This window comes from Desmodus rotundus, chromosome 6 (assembly GCF_022682495.2).
Source record: "Desmodus rotundus isolate HL8 chromosome 6, HLdesRot8A.1, whole genome shotgun sequence".
NCBI lineage: Eukaryota > Metazoa > Chordata > Mammalia > Chiroptera > Phyllostomidae > Desmodus > Desmodus rotundus.
Window position 1 is genome coordinate 30,726,067 of NC_071392.1, and position 17,402 is coordinate 30,743,468.

General features: G+C 44.6%; 1 protein-coding gene and 1 long non-coding RNA gene across 4 annotated transcripts in view; one reads left to right on the top strand and one right to left on the bottom strand.

Annotated features, from left to right (window-relative positions):
- Positions 1–13,970, bottom strand: part of LOC139440974 (uncharacterized) — a 57,792-nt gene extending 43,822 nt beyond the window's left edge. The window contains exon 1 of the long non-coding RNA XR_011651310.1: positions 13,864–13,970. This is a non-coding gene — a long non-coding RNA (uncharacterized lncRNA). The remainder of the gene's footprint in view (positions 1–13,863) is intronic.
- The window catches only part of CDK6 (cyclin dependent kinase 6), a 227,627-nt gene continuing 224,003 nt past the window's right edge, over positions 13,779–17,402 (top strand). Inside the window, exons 1-2 of one of the 3 annotated variants that reach the window (XM_024577298.4) lie at positions 13,779–13,949; positions 16,780–17,388. In XM_024577298.4, the coding sequence (XP_024433066.1) occupies positions 17,156–17,388 (233 nt within the window). In that variant the 5' untranslated portion in view covers positions 13,779–13,949; positions 16,780–17,155. Of the gene's footprint in view, positions 13,950–16,484; positions 16,668–16,779; positions 17,389–17,402 lie in introns of those variants that run through there. The other 2 variants (XM_045185268.3, XM_053926947.2) reach the window with 2 other exon arrangements.

Sequence of the window (17,402 nt, forward strand, 5' to 3'; positions counted from 1 at the left end):
GGTTCAATAATGCACATTTTGGTATAAAACAGTTCAGAACAGAAATATTTGCTACTCAGCCCATTTACCCTGGGAATTACACAACATGGACCACTTTCAATAACTCTTTTCATTATAATGATTTCCTCCTGCTCAAGCAACAGAGATGTAGAAACCGTTTTGGTCTAGAAATGTAATATGTCAAGTTACAGATGTATTAAAGAAATATTAAAATACAATCATTTTAATCACTTTGGCTCAGTGTTGTATTGTCTTTTTGAAGTGCTTTAGCCTTCTTATACATTTCCAACCAAAATATAAAATTGTCTTTTATTCAGAATTCATACAAGTAGACAATCTGGAAAAGCATATTTATTTTAAAGGCATGGTAAAGTAATGGTAGACAAAAAAAACAAAAGATGAAGATATATTTGTAAGAGACCAGTTGGTTTCTCCTAATTTTTTAACTTAAAGATCTTGAAGTGCCTTTTGTTTTGTTTTTCCATAAAATATGCAATTTTTATTTGTCAATTACAACTCAGTAAAGCTACTCCACTGTCTTGACCGGAACTCATAAAAATAGCATCATGTTTAATTTAATTTTGACTTACTTAATTTTATATTTTAATGTCAATCCATGTAGATCATGTAAATAGTAACTTTACTTTCTGAGGCCGTTAAATCATGTAAAATCTTTTCAAACATTCTGAGTGAACGGAAGTATAATGTTATCCATTTAATAATTATTCATTCATTTACTTAGCAAACTAGTGTTGAATCTGCATGATGTGTACGGTACATCAGTTAAGAACTAGTTCCCCAAGGAGTCTTACAAGTAATAGAATTAAGATATGTTTCCATATCACCATAATGTATAGTAATAATTGCCGCAGAAGTGATGCGATAAACCTTCATAGGACTATAGAGATTCGTGGTAGTTTTTTTAACCAGTGTAACAGTTTAGTGCTTAGAATTTTACATTTTACAAAGCTCCCCGAATGACAATCACATAAAGCACTGCCCTTATTCATGGTTTTATTTTTTTAGTCATGTGTACTCAGAATTTTTGACCATATTTATCTAATTCTTTCTTTTTTTAATCCTCCCCCAAGGATGTGTTTATTATTTTAGGGAGGCAGGAAGGGAGAAAGCAGGGGGAGAGAGAAACAGAGAAATATCGATGTGAAAGAAACATTGATCAGTTGCCTCCCGTTGTGCCCTGACTGGAGATCAAATCCTCAACCTAGGTGTATGCCCTGACCAGGGATCAAACCTGCAACCGTTCTGGTGTATGGGCCAATGCTCCAACCAGCCAGGGCACATTTACTAATTCTGGGAAAACAAAAATTCAGGGAATGTTTCTTTACGGATCACATATTGTAAGGCACTAAGGTGGACCCTAGCCGTGTGCACTAAAAACGAATACCACAGGAATGGTCCCTTCACTCAAGGAGTTCCTACTCTAATGGGAGAAAGGAAAAAAGTGTTTCTGGTGAACATATCTTCCATTCCTTCCTATCATACTGGAACTGAACTTTATTAGGCACTGAAGCAACCACATTATTCCATCCATGCCCCCAAGGAGCAACGAGCCAAGACAATAGGCTATGGTCGATTTTTGGGTTAGCTCACGATTGTTGATAAGACAATTCAGTGTTTTCTAAAGCACTGGACGCTGCTGGCAAAACTCACGGAAGGGATAAGAGTGCTGAGATGGCATTTCTGATTGACTCGCACAGTGGACGATCTTTGGTGAAGGGCCTCTGATCTCTAAAGCAGAGACTGCTTGAAGGAACAAAATTCTGCCCAGGAAGGGAGAGTTCTGAAAGATTTGCTTCAGGGGACTCTTCCTGTTGACACGACAGGTCCTTTTCCTCCAGAAATCTTACTCTGTGAATGAGAGCAGGAAGAAAAAGCAGAAGAATACAGAAGAGGACAGAGAGCGAGCTAACGCAGAACAGACGGTCTAGTGTATGAGAGAGGAAATACAGAAGAAAGTACGGAAAAGCAGAATTTGTGAGAAGGAGCAAAGGAAGTGAGTGGGGCAGGAGGAGAAAAGAAGACAGCATATAACACTAGTAACAAGAGCTCCAAGGGTGTGGTGGTTATACCAACTGGACACCATACTGTGCAGTAAATCCTGGGCCAGGTGCCCAGGAACAAGGACAGTAAAACTCTAAGAAGTGACAGCTGTTTTATCAGGAGGAATATTAATAATAATCATAGCTAACATGTGTTTTCTATGTGCCAATCCTGCGCTTTATATGGATTAACTTATTAAATCTTCAGGACAACCCTAGAGGCAGGGAGTCTCAGCCCAGACAGAGAAACTAAAACTCACAGAAGTTAAGTAACTTACCCAAGAACACAAACTAACACGTGGCAGGGCCTGGATTTTAACCAACTGATCTGGCTCCAGAGCCCCTCCTCTCAAGCACTAGGCTACCCCTCCCTGGCTATCACCAGGCACACAAGAACCTGGAGAAATACGATGATAGGAAAGAAATGTGATGGATTAAAACATGAATCTGGCCACCTCTGACTTCCAAACTTCTTCCCACTCTTTCTATGATGAGAGACAAGGATTTTAAACAAAACTCACATCTGTTACACACACAGTCAAGTGTAAGAGATAATTTCAGTTACTTGAATATATGGACTTATAGTCTTAGTCATTTTAGATACTTTATGGCATCTAAATCTTAGCTACCGTAAAGTACAATTTAGATACGTTATGATGTGTAAATCAGGCTATCCTTAAGTAATACTTCGTGGACAATCTCAGCTGAAGTCCCCAAGCAGAACATTGGTTGGATGTAAAATACCTGAATTCAGAAGGATTGCAACAAGGTACATATGTTACAGATCATTATTCTGAGTTAATAAACTGTCACCCAGCCAAAGACTGGCTAGTGGTAAGCCTGGGAGGTAATAGGCGGAGGGCTCACTTATTCCTTCATTCCACAAACACATATTCAGTGCCCAGATGTGCTAAGTGATTATTTTAGTGATACAAGAGAATGTAAATCAAAGGTCCTGGTCTTCCATAAATTACATTTGGGCAGTGGGATGGAAATTGGCACTAAACAAATAAATAAGTAAACCTATAATGTGTCACGTGGTGATGAGTGCTAAGAGAGAAAAATAAAATGAAGTAAGATGGACAGAGACTGGAGTGGATGCATTGTGTAGATCATGGGTGTCAAACTCTTTTTCACCGGGGGCCATATCAGCCTTGCGGTTGCCCTCAAAGGGCCGCATGTAACTTTAGGACTGTATAAATGTAACTACTCCTTAAGTAGGGGCAAGGAGCTCAGTGCTGCTGCTGGGTAAAAACAAGGTGCCAGGCAGGATAAAACAAGGTAGAGGGCTGGATTCGGCCCACGGGACTTGTGTTTGCCACCTGTGGTGTAAAGTGATTAGAGAACATTCCTCTAAAGATTTTGGAGTGAGATCTGAAGGAAGTGAGGAAGAGGGCCATGCGGATGAGTGGGCGAGGAGCACTTCAGCCAGAGAGAACAGCAAGTGCAAAGACTCAGAGGTGTGAACGTGCTTGGTTGGTTTGAGGAACAGCAAGGAGGCCAGTGTGGCTGCAGCAGAGGAAGCAAGGAGCGTGGCAAGGAGAATCCGTGGTCAAGTAGGGCAAGATTAGTAAGGCCTTGTAAACCATGCAAGTGTTTCGGATTTTACTCTGTAGGAAATGGGATGACATTGGAGAGTCTTGACTCCAGAGAGTTGTGATGTGATCTAACTTCAATTTTAAAAGGATAACTTTGCTGAGTGGAGAAGGCAGAAGGGCAAGGATAGACACAGGGAGATAAAGGAAAAGGCTATTGCAACAAAGCAGGTAACAGGTGAAGGTGGCTCCCCTGCAGGGGGAGGTGTAACTGTAGGGCTGGCAGGATTTGTTGATGGAATGTACACAGGGTGTGAAAAAGAGACAGGAGTCAAAGTTAGTTGCTAGATTTTGGACTAAAAAAACAGAAGAATGTGGTATTTGTTTGTTTGTTTGTTTTTCCTAAGATGGAGAAATGTGTGGGAGAAGCAGGTTTGAGAAGAAAATAAAGAATTCAGTTTTGCATGTTAAATTTGAGATGCCTATTAGACATCTATGCAGAAATACCATGTGGATAGTCACATATATATCTATATCTATCTATCTATATCTATCTATATCTATATATCTATATCTATACATCTGGAATTCAAAAAGGATATCCAGATAAGGATATACATTTTTTGAGTATCAGTGTGCAAATTATATTTAAAGCCTTGGTACTAGATGAGGTTACTCAGAGTGTAAAAGGGATGAGAGGGGAAATCAGGTCTAAGGACTGTTCCTCAGAAGAGTTATGGTGTGTGTGTTGAAACCCGAATCCCCAGTGTGATGGTATTTGGAAATGGAAGCCTTGGGGACGTAGTTAGATCATGAAGGTGGAGCCCTCGTGAAGAGATTAGTGCCCTTGTAAGATCAGCGCTCTCTGCCACAGGAGGATACCGCCAGACTGTCTGTAGACCAGGACGAGGGTCTTCACCGAGAACCTGACCATGAGGGAACTCTAATCTTGGGCTTCCCAGACTCCAGAACTGTGAGAAATGACTGCTGTTTAAGTCACCCAGTCTATGATATTTGTGTTGTAGCAGCCAGCACTGCCTGACACACCCCAGGCTTGTGCTTAGGTTTCAGACAGTGAACACTGCAAGGATGGTGGAACTCCACGTTTATGTGCATACCACAGGGAAGGTGTGATAGCTGGTATGGGGTAAGTGAGCAAAAGAACAATTCAACCACTGATTGTTCAGTCTTGGAAGGTACCTCCAGATGTGGGGCAGGCCCAAGAGAAAAAGCTGGCAATGCAAAACCAAAAAAAAAAAATCAAATCAAGAAGTGGCAGAAAACATGTGTCATGACAGTTAAGTGAGATCATTTCAAGAAAAGATTGAAAACAGCATTGGAAATGCAGAGCTTAACTAAGATAAAAATGCCATCGACGGCGTCAGTGGTGATGTTGGAAAGAACGGTTTCGTGGAAGCAGTGGAAGGAGCAAACATTTCTTGAAGGTGACAGAGGCCTGAATTGTGAAGTGAATGCTCACATCTGGCATGTCAATCACAGACGTCCCATCAGGAAGGCAAAACTGCATACAAAGTTTGCAGGGCTCTGTCCAGAATGAAAATGTGGGCACCTTGTTCTACAATTATTAAGATGGCAACAGCAAAACATTTCACCAAGCAAAGGGCCCTTCTGTGAAACCCATGAAACTTGCCCTGCAGGTGAGAAAGAAGAAAGATAGAATGTCATTTGAAAACAGCCATAGCTTTTGCCAGGGTGGTGGATCTGAACATATTTTAGGGAGAATCAAACAGAAGAGAAAAGCTCTTCACTCCATGTGACCATTTGGCTTGCCATCTCAAGTTCGCAAGTGGAACTCCTAAACCTTCACCAAGCCATCTTTTTTTGCCACCTTTCTTTGACTATGCACTACATTGTTGTTGTTTTTGTTATTTTGATACCTCGGACCCAAAACCTGGTTACAAATTTGGTCCTATGCCTCAGTTTCATTGTCTACAATATAGAGGTAATTAGAGGGTTTCAATAAATTAATATATATAGTGTGCTTGGAGCTATCAAGGCAGACTATATACACACACACACATACACACACACATATATATACACACACATACATATATATATTAGCTCTTCTCTTTATTCTGTTTATCTTGTTATTTACCAAATACTGTCAAATGTTTCCTTTTAATTATTCCTTGTAGCTATTCTTTTCCTTCCCAGTCCTGGACCATCACCCGGGGTCTTTCCATCACTTGAAGGAGCCTGCACATTGGCCTTCCATACTCCAGGCTCTTGGGCTCACTGCCCCCGAAGTCGTCTTCTTTGCACACGACTCTGTTCTGTCACTGCTCCAACAGCCACCTTCTCTGCTCAGAAGTCTTAAATCAGTTTTGCGTTTTGCCTAATAATCAAGTTTAAACTTTCCTGCCTGGATTTCATGGCGCTTCCCAACCAAGCACAAGCCCAGGTTGGTCAGATCAACTTGGCTCCGGGAGCTTTCTTGCTGAGGGAGGCCGTGCTGCTACAGCCTGAAGGTAGGGACTGGGGACATTGGAAGAACTAAAACAGAGACCATTACCTGACCTGCCTAAGGGTTCATCCGTTAAGGAGACAGCGTGGAATCCAGGATGGGGAAGAACCAGGTGAGCAAGATGTGGCCTGGGAGGGTGCCAGGTCATTGCTCAGATGGAAACTCATGTGATGGGTCCTGTGATTCTTATATCACATCTCTCATTCAAGCTACACTTCTTGTTCACTGACTGAGTGGGAACTTAAAGGTGAAGAAATAAAAGCCACAGCCCCCACTTTGAAGGAGTCCATCATTGTGTCGGGGATGTCAGTAGGAGAGAGTGGATGGAGGACACATGCCCAAAACTATGTGATCCAAGTTCCTGGTGGCTCATGGGCAGGGGTAAGAAAGCCCTAGGAAAGTAAGGAAAATGGCCAACAAGGGAACATTTGAGTATCAAAGGATAAGAAGCTGAGGAACTGTACAGATATTCCTGGTAAGTTGAAAAACAAAAAAAAGAAAAAGGAAGGTAGGGGCGGCAGGGTTTCCCCTTGAGCGTTTCTAGGGAAAGAACATGGGCAGGAAGTACAATGTCATCTAAGGACAAGGAAACTTCTGCTAAGCCAAGAAGACCAGGTCCAGGGTAAGGAAGAGACTGATATCATGACAAAGAGTGTGACATTCAGCACTTCAACACGAGAAGTGGGAGGTAGCCAGTGACTGTGGAAAGGTGATTGATGGGGCAGTTCTTTTGGGAAGGCAGTGGCATAGCCCGGAGCTTTAAAGACAGATGTCAACAATTATGGGCACAGATTTAAGAGGCAGAATGGGGTGGCCCTAGGGCCACACCAAAGCAGTGGAGAAAGGAAGAGCAGAGCCACTAGGAAGGAAGAGGGTGAAAGACAGTGAAGAACAGGCTAAGGAGATTGAGCGGTTGTGGAATAAGATCTGGACAGGACAGAGAAGGTTCAGGTGAGACAACCCACCCTCTCGCCCATTCCTCAGATACCCAGAAACAGCTGTGGCTTTGCCAAGCCCCAAGATCATTTCACATGGGTCTGTTTTAGGGTTGGTCCTCCTGCAATAGTGGATATATTGTATCCAGTTAAAAAGAAGGACATTTCAGTCAAAGGGTTAGCTGTCCCTAAAAAAAGAAAGAATAGGAAATGTGATTTCATGAAAGCAATGTTGTGTATTAATAGTTATTAAGTGTCTGCTAAGTGCAAAATGCACAGTAGGAGCTTATTTCTCATACTAACCGATTATGGTGGATAATAGTATCTTTACTTTATGGGTGAGGGAAACTGGGGATCTGAAAGTTTAAGAACCTAGTCCAAGGTCACATGGTGAAACCAGGGTTATCATCCAGGACTATCTGGTTCCAACTACCCAAATGTCCTTTCCCTAGACATCTAGGAAGGACCTTAAAATCATTCACTTGGGCCAAGGCAGCAGAAAATAGGAACATAGAGGTGTAAGCCTGTTCCCCTACGTACATTTTAATAACGGCTCTGGCTCAGCAGCTCTCGGGATTTCAAATATTGCTGGAGTCCCTCAGATTCACCGCCTACTGCCTTTGACCCTCCGCTTCCCACTGCCTCATGGAAGGCTGGCTGCCACCGGTGTTTTCAGTGCTTTATAGTCGTGCCCCGTCTCCCAACGTTGTGCTTCACATCTTTGAAGAATTTCTGTGGTTGTCCAAAATTTCAAATCTTGAGTGTCCTGGTTCTATGTGTACTACTGTAATTTATTTATCCCCTTTTAGTAATGAGAGTTGATTAATTTAATTCATCATGGTTTCAGCCAAAAAGTTAAAACCTGGCTCCACTTTCCCCATTTCTAATGGAAACACTAATGAATTTTCCCAGTATTTTTCTAGAAGTCCTCATTTCTGTTGTCTTGGAAACCCAGAGGGTTAAATTAGAGAGACCCCCCCCCCCATAATAATTCACATTTGAAATCCAGACCCTTCTCTGGGTTGCTGACATCAGAATCCCACCCTCTGGCCCCTCTCATTTAGGGGATTTTAAAAACAGCTGTGTAACGATGGTGCGGGGCATGGAATGCTGGGTTGGACACAAGGTTTTCAAGATGCAGCAGCTCCACAAAACATCCAGTCTAATCATCTCTTTTACTGTCAAGGACCTTGAGGCCCAGGGGCTTAAGTGTGTTGCTCAAGGTCACACAGGTAGCTTGTGGCCCACTTCAGGTTAAATTTCAGGTCTTCAGACACACAGACCAGCAACTTCCAATATACCTGCCTATCTTGTGAAGGTAAAACTCTTCATTGCCTTTCTCTACACTGTTTTCATAACATCTTTCTCAATGACTAGCAAACCCATTTAATGGGCATAGAACTGAAAGTCACATAGACACATTGTTCCCAGTGAACAATGAACACTAATGAGAGAAGAACTAGGAACAAAACATAAGGATCCAGCTTAGAAATCAAGGATGCTGTCTTTTAGGATATACTCCCATAGATATTAAAGCTAGAGACAAATAAAATGATCAGTCTTTCCAGGTTGCGGTCTATATATAATCTAATTTACCTCAGAGTTTAGTATTTGCTCTTTTTAAAGAAAAATCGTTTAACTGATATTTTCAGTGGTAGGGAATGGAGAAAATTATCTAAACACATTTTATTTCAGGTACGATTTGAGAATTTATCTTTCAGACAAATTCAGAACTTCATCTGAACCCGTTTTCTTCTCTCCAAACATATTTTAATGACTAATATTTGCAACCCAAGAGAAAACATAAATCCACGCAAAGTAGCAGGATGATCTGGGGTGGGTTGGGGTTTTTTGGGTTTTTTTTTGTTTTCCTGTTTAAGCAAAGAGGATCATCATTCTCAACTTGTCAAGTGTTATTCTAGTTATGTCACTCTATTCCAGTCTGTTGGGTGCCTGCTTGACTCAGTCACACTCATGGAGAGACAAGGACCACTGAGACATTCATTGACCACCGACTAGGGCCACATGGCACAACCAGGCGCTGGAGCACTGCCAAAGGGAACGAGGCCTGATAGACGCTCTTGGGAGCTCAGGGTAGTAGAGAGCAGAGCACCAATTTTGGGAAGGTAGAAGGCAGATGTCCTCAAGGAATTAGAGCAAAGAGGGATGTCATTCAGCTGAGGGAATCTCCTAGGTTTTAAGGGGGAGCTGGGCCTTGAAAGGATGATAGAATTTAGGGAACTGGCTGAAAGGAAAGGAACTGCAGGTAGAGAGAGACAACACGTTTCTGAGGTCCTGACATCAGAACACTGATCTATAAACTTTGCCAGGATTATATTTAAAAAAATATTCTACTCTATCCCCCTTAAGGAAATGGAAAGAAATAGTCCCAAAGAAGACAGAGTAAAATATATAAAACCAATTTTCCTGTTGAGAAACATTTATTGGACATAAAATATTTGCCAGTTACTGTACTAGGTATTGGGTTTAAGAAGTTATGAGTAACTTTGAACAAATTTATAGTAGAGTTTAAAAATTGGATCCTCTCTTCAATTTGTGGTAAAATGTTTGATCCACAGGGCTATATTATTATATACTTTTTTCTAGGCATTCAAATAATTCTGCAAAGAATTCCATTGTGTACATTTTCAGGAAAAAGCCATAATGACACAACATAAAATAGTTACATGTGTACGGACACATACATTACACAATCTCATTCAATAAGACGGATTTTATTGCACAGTGGGAAAGACACGGAACACTACGTATTCTGAGAGAGTCAGGTTGCCTGCATCTGTCATACCTGGATCCTGGGGGACATCTTCTTGGCCCCAGGACCTCAACATGTGCTTTCTTCACTTGTACCTGCTGTCAGGCCATTCATAGAAGTTTTTCCCAAGTGCCTTTCTTTGTCCTTCCTCCTGCTTCCCAGACCCACTTTATCCTAACCTCTCCCCACTGTGTTGTACCTTTACTGCTTTGTCCGCATGGTCTGTTTAAAACATGTACACACCTTGCAGTCAACCAAAAGCAGCTACGGCAACACAATTGTTAGGCCATCCGTGCAGTTGAGATGCACGTATTTATTATTTTAAAAAAGAAATGTTAGAAGTCAGTGAAAATTACAGGACACTATAACTGGAGAGGAAATGTAGGTATTTTCATGTGATTATCACCAACTTTTATGAGTGTATTCCCATAGTTCTTTTTCTGATTACTCAGAATTCTAATATAATTGATGAAAGGATCTTAAGAACACATTTCAAACATGTCACAACAATATGCCAGGAACATACAGGTACACACACACACACAAAGGAAAAAGAAGATATGAGTGTCTATCAACAGGGAGAAAAACAGGAAAGGTGATTACAGTTATACAAATATGGACATGGTACCGACATGTCACCCAAGGATAATTATAGAGCAGTAGAACCCATGAAAATGGGATGTTCCATTAGATAATATTGTCTTTTTTTCTCCTTAAATTTATAAGCTATTACGTCATATATATTTTTTTTTTTCCCTCACAGCAAATACCAACTGGTCAAATGCAATGCACTAGATCACATGCAAAAAAACAAAAAACGCCGGGTCATTTCCAAAGGGATGGGAAGTAATTTATTGAGAAGATTGAATTTTTAAAAATCATTTAAAGTTCATAACTTTACAACTGAAAAAGTTGGTAGTATAAATGATTTTCTTCTAGAATATTTAGCAAATTTTCAATATTATATTTCAAGGAAAAACCCAAAACACCTTGAAACTGTCTGGAGGGGAGGGGAGAGTGCATTAAAATGCACTGCATTTTATTACACTATTTTTGTTAAAATTATACTATTTTATGGTAATTACTCAACAAACATACACATATAAATCAAGTTAAAAATAAGTGTAACTGATTTCAGTTAGTAAAGCAGAAAATATTTTTTTATCAAATCAATAAACAAGAGAGATTTACAGATAAAAAGTATACATTTACATGGACCTCCAATTAAAATTATTGTTCAGTAGATTATAGCAAAACCTCATTTCTGAGTTTCTGGAAAATGTGTTTTGTAATTTCAAATAGCAAATATAATTCAGAGATCATTTAGAATTAGATATACATTATATAATTAGTGATTTTAAGTAAATTACTCATTTCTTAAACAAAGTTATAAATGATAGATCAGAATTTAAATTTTTATTTTTATTTTAAGGAAAACAAAAATTTACAGATATTTTATACGAAATATTCACACATGGCACATATCGCTTCTGTGATACTAAGAAAACTTCAGTGTGAGCTCCAACATCATTTTGGAGACAGATTCATGAGTTCTAATTTTTAAAAACTTGTAAAATGATTTGCAACATCAGACTATATGATATGCAGTGTGAAAATATTGGTGCAAATAAATTCTTGCGAGCCATGCTTTCATTTATCGAAGATTCCTAAACAAGAGTCGGAACTTGGTCCACAGTTTATAAATTTTGTACAAACTTTGTTATGATAACCTGGTACCCACAGAGGAAGTTATCCATAAACAAAAACAATCTGGTATTTGCTAATTTTATAAAATCCATTGTAAAACTTCCTGGTCTGAAGCTTTAAGTAGCCAGATGTTAATGTGAACCATAACCAGGGAAAGGGAACAATGGTGAGTTAACCATATCAGAGAAAGCAGATGACATAAAGAGAGTTAACGCTCAGCACTAACATATATAATTAAATAAAGTTTCATTGTTTTTACATTGACCGAGTAATCTATAACCTAAATTATGGAATTGCTAATCCACCTACAGTTGTTGTCAAATTCAGTAATTAAAAATGCAATACAGTGTAGAAAAGACATTTTTGTTAATTTTAAAGACATCTACAGCTTAATATTTTTAAAACAAATTATTTACTTAAATAAATTCTTACACTCATTTGCTGGTTTCTATGATTATCTTTTAACAATTATTTCTGAATTACATAAACATGTTGATTACCAGCAAGTACATCTTGTTTTTAAAAGCACTAATAAGTGGGGACAATGATCAAAATGGAGGATTCCCATTTGTGTCTCTGGTTTAAAGTCTAATTAGTGATTTGTAATGATCCAATATTTTATATAAATATAAAATTTAACAATTTTCTTTCTTAAGTCTAGAAGGTATATTAGATTATAGATATCTTTACAAATACAAATTTTTGTTCAGAAATTGGATTTTATTTTAGGAGGTATATTTGTAAACACAAAATGTATTTTATGAATTATCTTAAGCATAAAGAAACACAATTATTCACCTTATTATTTAAGAAAATTATTATAATGCATTGCAAAATATTTGCTAATAGAAATGCAACAGTTTTTATTTACCTAACCTGTTACTTCACACTGTGGTATAGAATAAATTTTATAAAGGTAAAATTTTGATCTAGTGTGAAATTAGCAACATGATTTAATTCAAAAAGTCAAAAGATCTATAGAGGTTGTATTTCTAATTCAAACAGAATTTTGCTAGGTTTTAGTTTTTCCACAGAGCATTGAAATAAATAATTTTTTAAGCTTTGCTTTAAGATGTTTTAAGGGTTTCAAGTATTCTTCAGATACAGATTTTGGACAACACCGAATTCTTTTAAAAAAAAAGTTATTTTAATTTTTGTTTTACTCCATGGTAGAAAGTATTGAAAACTTTTTTCCCCCTCCAAAATCTCATTTTTCACCTGAAATAATTGTATTCGGGTTTTGTCAGCAGGTAAAATATACATTCTTACAAGGTTTCAAATTTCAGAATTCCAATAATGCATTTAAACTGAGCACCCACTGAATCACGCTCTCTTTGTGTGTGTACACACGCGCGCGCGCGCGCGTGCGCGTGTGTCTGGTATCTTGCGGTTCTGTTATTTACATTGAATTTTAGTCTTTTTTAGCTTCTCAGAAATACCTTCGTGAACCGTCAGCATTTGCTAACCACGTAATAACTGTGAACCGGCCAGTCCCTTCAAGTAGATCGTTAACCACAAGAGTGCCTGACAATTTCCAAATCATATCCTCTGTCCAAAAAGAAAAGATAGGGCTTTGTGAGGCCGAAAGGAAGCGAAGGAAAACAAAACAAATGTAGCTCATGCTGAAAGTGAAAAGTGCTTGGACAGATTGGTATTTTCTTTTCTGCAAGGCGTCCTGCCAAACTTTTTTTTTTTTTAATAGAGAAGAGTTATTTTTCGGTCTGACTTTTCAGTTTCTTGGAAAGTGTGGGTATTTACCATCCCCACCGGCCCCTCACAATTGTTGTTGGTTGTTTTGTGTTTTTCCCATCCTGCTACATCTCAAGCTGCTGATACCTCCGTCTCACTCTGTCAAAACCCCAACTTTGGGCGACCCTGAGTTTGGAAATCCCGCGGACTCTCGACGACACATCCCTCCTTCCCTCTCACGCTTCTTATTTTAGTCACAAGATTCCCCCACTCCAGTTGCAGTGAAAGCCGGAAATTTTCATTTAACTCCCCCCCTCGTCCTCGCCCCCCACTTGGAGCCGAGAGTGGGGAGCTGGGCGGCTCAGAGCACAGCCGGATCCCGGCCGCCTCCTCTTTCTCCGGAAGGCTTTAATTTGCACACTTGCTTGCCACTGCGCCGCGAGCCCCCAACCCCGCCGCCCGGTGGGTCTCGGGCAGAGCTGGCCTCCTGAGCCTCCGCCCCCGCCCCTGCAGCCTCCCCGGCTCGGGCCCCGAGGCCCGGCCGGAGCCCCGGGGCCCCCGTCCGCCCCCAGCGAGCGGCGCGGGCGGCTCCCTGTGCGTCCCTCCGCCCTCCGCCGCTGTGCCCACCCCCTAGCCAGAGAGAGTGCTGGTGACTCCTTCCTCCGAGCGGGGTTACCTGCTCCGCGCCGCCGTGGACACGTGCGGAGGTCGGACTGACACACGCAGCCCCCTAGGGAGGCCAGATGCGGCCGGGTCCCTCAGGTGAGGATCTGTGCGTTCGAGTGGGTGGGCTGCGGAGTTGGGGGGGCGGCTCCCCGGGGGAGGTTTGGGGGCTTGGCTAGGGTTGGGAGCCAGGGTGTGTGTGGGGGTGACTGTTGGGGTGGGGGGAGCATGTCCTGGAAATCCACTTTGGTTAACCCCTTAAGAACCGAGGCGAGGTAGTTACAGGGGCCAGTTTGGGGGAGCTAAAGGAGTCTGCCCTAATCTGGCTGGAGGAGGACATCTCACCCTAGGGACATCCCCAGCACTGAGATCCTGCGCCTGCTCCCACATAGCCATGCGCCAAAACACCCACACAAACACTCCTCATCCAGTTTCTGCAAATGGAACTTAAACTTCACTCGGACACACAATCACCCCCATGTAGGATTGAAAATGCACAGCCTCAGGGTCTCTGCGGGAGAGTGTGTTTCCCTGCCCCATATTGGTTTCCCCACGAGAGCTCCCGCTCCCACTCGCTGAGGCGTGGGTGTGGGCTCCACCTTCCCACCGCGAGGTAAACGTTAAAGCAGGCTTTATGTTCGCAGCCCCTGCGGGCGTGTTAGGCACATTTGCCAAAGTGTACGCAGGCTGCCAGTGCCCAGCCTCGGAGCCCTGCAAGGACTCTCACGTTCGCTTTAGTTTCCCAGTTTACTTTTATAGTTTCAAATATCAGATTGGAAACGCATGCCCCGCAGGGGGCAACTCCAGCCCCGCAGGGGGCAACCCGGGCCCCGCAGCGCGCCCGGCTGGGTGCACGTGGGCGCCTCTGCGGGTGCGCACACGCGGGAGCCGCGGTCCCGGTTGCGGCCTCTGGTCGCTGCGCTGGTGGCGACCCTTGCGGTGCTTGGCAGGCTTCGAGAGAGGCGCATGAAGGATTTCATTGAGTGTGAAGACAGAGAGCAGAGACAGAAAGCAGAAGGAGGCGGCTGCAGCCTTTGTAGTCGCAGAGGAATGCGGAAATGTTGAAGCACTATGTCAAACTTTTTGAAATGGGGTCAAGTCACATTCAGCCAGCGTGGGAAAGCAACAACAACAACAAAAAAAAGTGGAGGAGAGGGGGGGAAAAGGCACTGCTGCTCCCGTTTCTCTCCGCCGGAGCCGGCTGTCGGGGAGCGAGGGTGGGGAGAGCCGGGGCGGGTGGTGCGGGGCCGGGCGGGGGCACCGGGCGCAGTTCCCTGCGGGGGTGGGACGTCCGCGACGCTTCCTTCGCCGCCGAGCTTCAGCGAAGGGGCGGGGAGAGGGGGGGCGCGGGAGGGCGGGCTGCGCTGCTGGCGGCGGCTCCTCCGCTACCTGTGTGGCCCTCCGCCTAGCTCAGACCCCCGGGCAGGCCCTGGGGGCTCGTTCCTCGGCTCCCCCAGGGTTCGCCTTCCCTCTTTCAGGAGAGTTTTGAATGGAGTTATTGTGAGGGGCTCCATCCTTGCTGCGGTTCCTTCTGCCCGCACGCCGTGGGGGCGCGCCATTTGTTTCTTTAATTTCTGGAAGGAGGCGAGCTGGTCAGCGGTGCGGGGCAGGTAATTCCGAGGTGCCCCGGGAATTCCGGACACGCTGCCGGCGTGGCGCACATCCCGCCGAGGCGCCCGTGGGTTAGAGGTTCCCTGGGTACAGGATTGCAAATGAATGGAAAGGGAAGGTGGCATGCCCCCCACCCCCCGCACTTTGTTGTGCGGAGGGCTTCGGGCAATGACTGGCTGCAGAAGGCACCAGGCCTTAGGCCGACCGGGGAATGGAAACCTAAGTCTGTTACCTACAGCGTAGATGATCCTGGCTTAGGGAAAGATTCGCGAATCCCGACCGCGAGAGCAGAGCCTCTTCTCTCTCTCACCCCCGGAGTCTCAGCATTTACTCCCCTCCAACCCACCCATTTTATTGGGGAGATTGAGTTTACTCAGGTTGCAATCGGTTGGAAATTTCTGGGCAAGTCACGGTTGTTACCTTCCTCCTGACGTTATTCTTTAAAGAGACAAGTTAAAATGTGGCAAACACCCTTTCTCCCACCCTTCGTGTCCCGTGGGCGACTCCCCCACCTAGGGCCCCAACGTTCACCCACCCCGGAGTGGCGGGAACCCTAGTTCTCCCTGACCTGATGGGTTTCCACCAGGGAGGTCCTCCGAGTCGGAGGAAGAATGCCGTTTCCAACCCAGACTGCTTTACCCCCCAAAAGACCATTTGTGATCCAAGTCGTTTTTAAATGTCTCCTCATAGAAAAACTGAAAGTAGAAAGAAAGGAAGCAATTTCCGAGCAGATGTCCGACCACCCCTTCTCACACACTCCCAAGCATCGGGTTACAGGGTCCTGGGAGCCCCCACCCACACTCAGCGGACCCACACGGGTGGACTCACAGTCCCTCCACAGCAGCTTGTGGGCGACCCCTGAACGACCCGCAGCACCCGGGGAGCCCCTCTCCCTGTGCGTCCAGGCTCGGAGGAACACGGAGGGTAGCGACGAAACAATGATATAGGGATAAATATTAAGCCGTGACATTGACGTGCCCGGCGCCTCCCCTCCCCCGCGCTCCCGGCACACTCTGGGCTGCTCGGCACGCCCCCTCCCGTTTCACTGCGTCCCGCGCCGCGCGGCGCGCTCATCCCCGAGGGGCCCCTGCAACCTCCCCGCGCGAAGACGGCTCCGGCCGTACAGGGAAAGAAAAGTAACTTCGCTTTTCTCGGAGGAACCAGGAAGGATTAATCTGCCTGGGAGAGGGCTGGAGCGCGCGGAGGGTAGCGACGGGGGATTCAAGAAGGAGGAGGAGGGGAGTCTGCGGGAACCCCAAGGAAGGCGCCTGGGATGTCTGATTGCACTTTCTTCTTGTCCCCCCATCTCCTCTTTTAGGTGGAATGATTGTGGACTAAGACGCGCTGTGGCAGAGAATATGTAATCGCCTCGGTGTCTGTGCAGAGGACTGCTCTTCGGGGAGGGAAGAGGAGGGATCGGCTCGCTCCACCGCGACTCGGCAGGCGGAGTTTCGCGGCGGCACCAGGGTTGCGCCCGCCCGCGGGGAGGTCGCTCCATCCAGCCCCGGCGGCCGCAAGAGCCCGAGCGCCGAAGCGCGGTAGTCGCCAGCGGTGAGGGAGAGCTAGACGCATCCCCGGGGCGCGAGGGAGCGGGTCGGGCAACCCTGAGCTGGTGAGCGGCGGCCGCGAACCAGCCGAGCGCGCCCCCAGCCCACTCGAGCGGCGCCGCACCGCGCCGGGAGCGTTCGGGCGCTATGGAGAAGGACGGCCTGAGCCGCGCCGACCAGCAGTACGAGTGCGTGGCGGAGATCGGGGAGGGCGCCTATGGGAAGGTGTTCAAGGCCCGGGACCTTAAGAACGGAGGCCGTTTCGTGGCGCTGAAGCGCGTGCGGGTGCAGACCGGCGAGGAGGGCATGCCGCTTTCCACCATCCGCGAGGTGGCGGTGCTGAGGCACCTGGAGACCTTCGAGCACCCCAACGTGGTCAGGTGAGCAGGAGAGC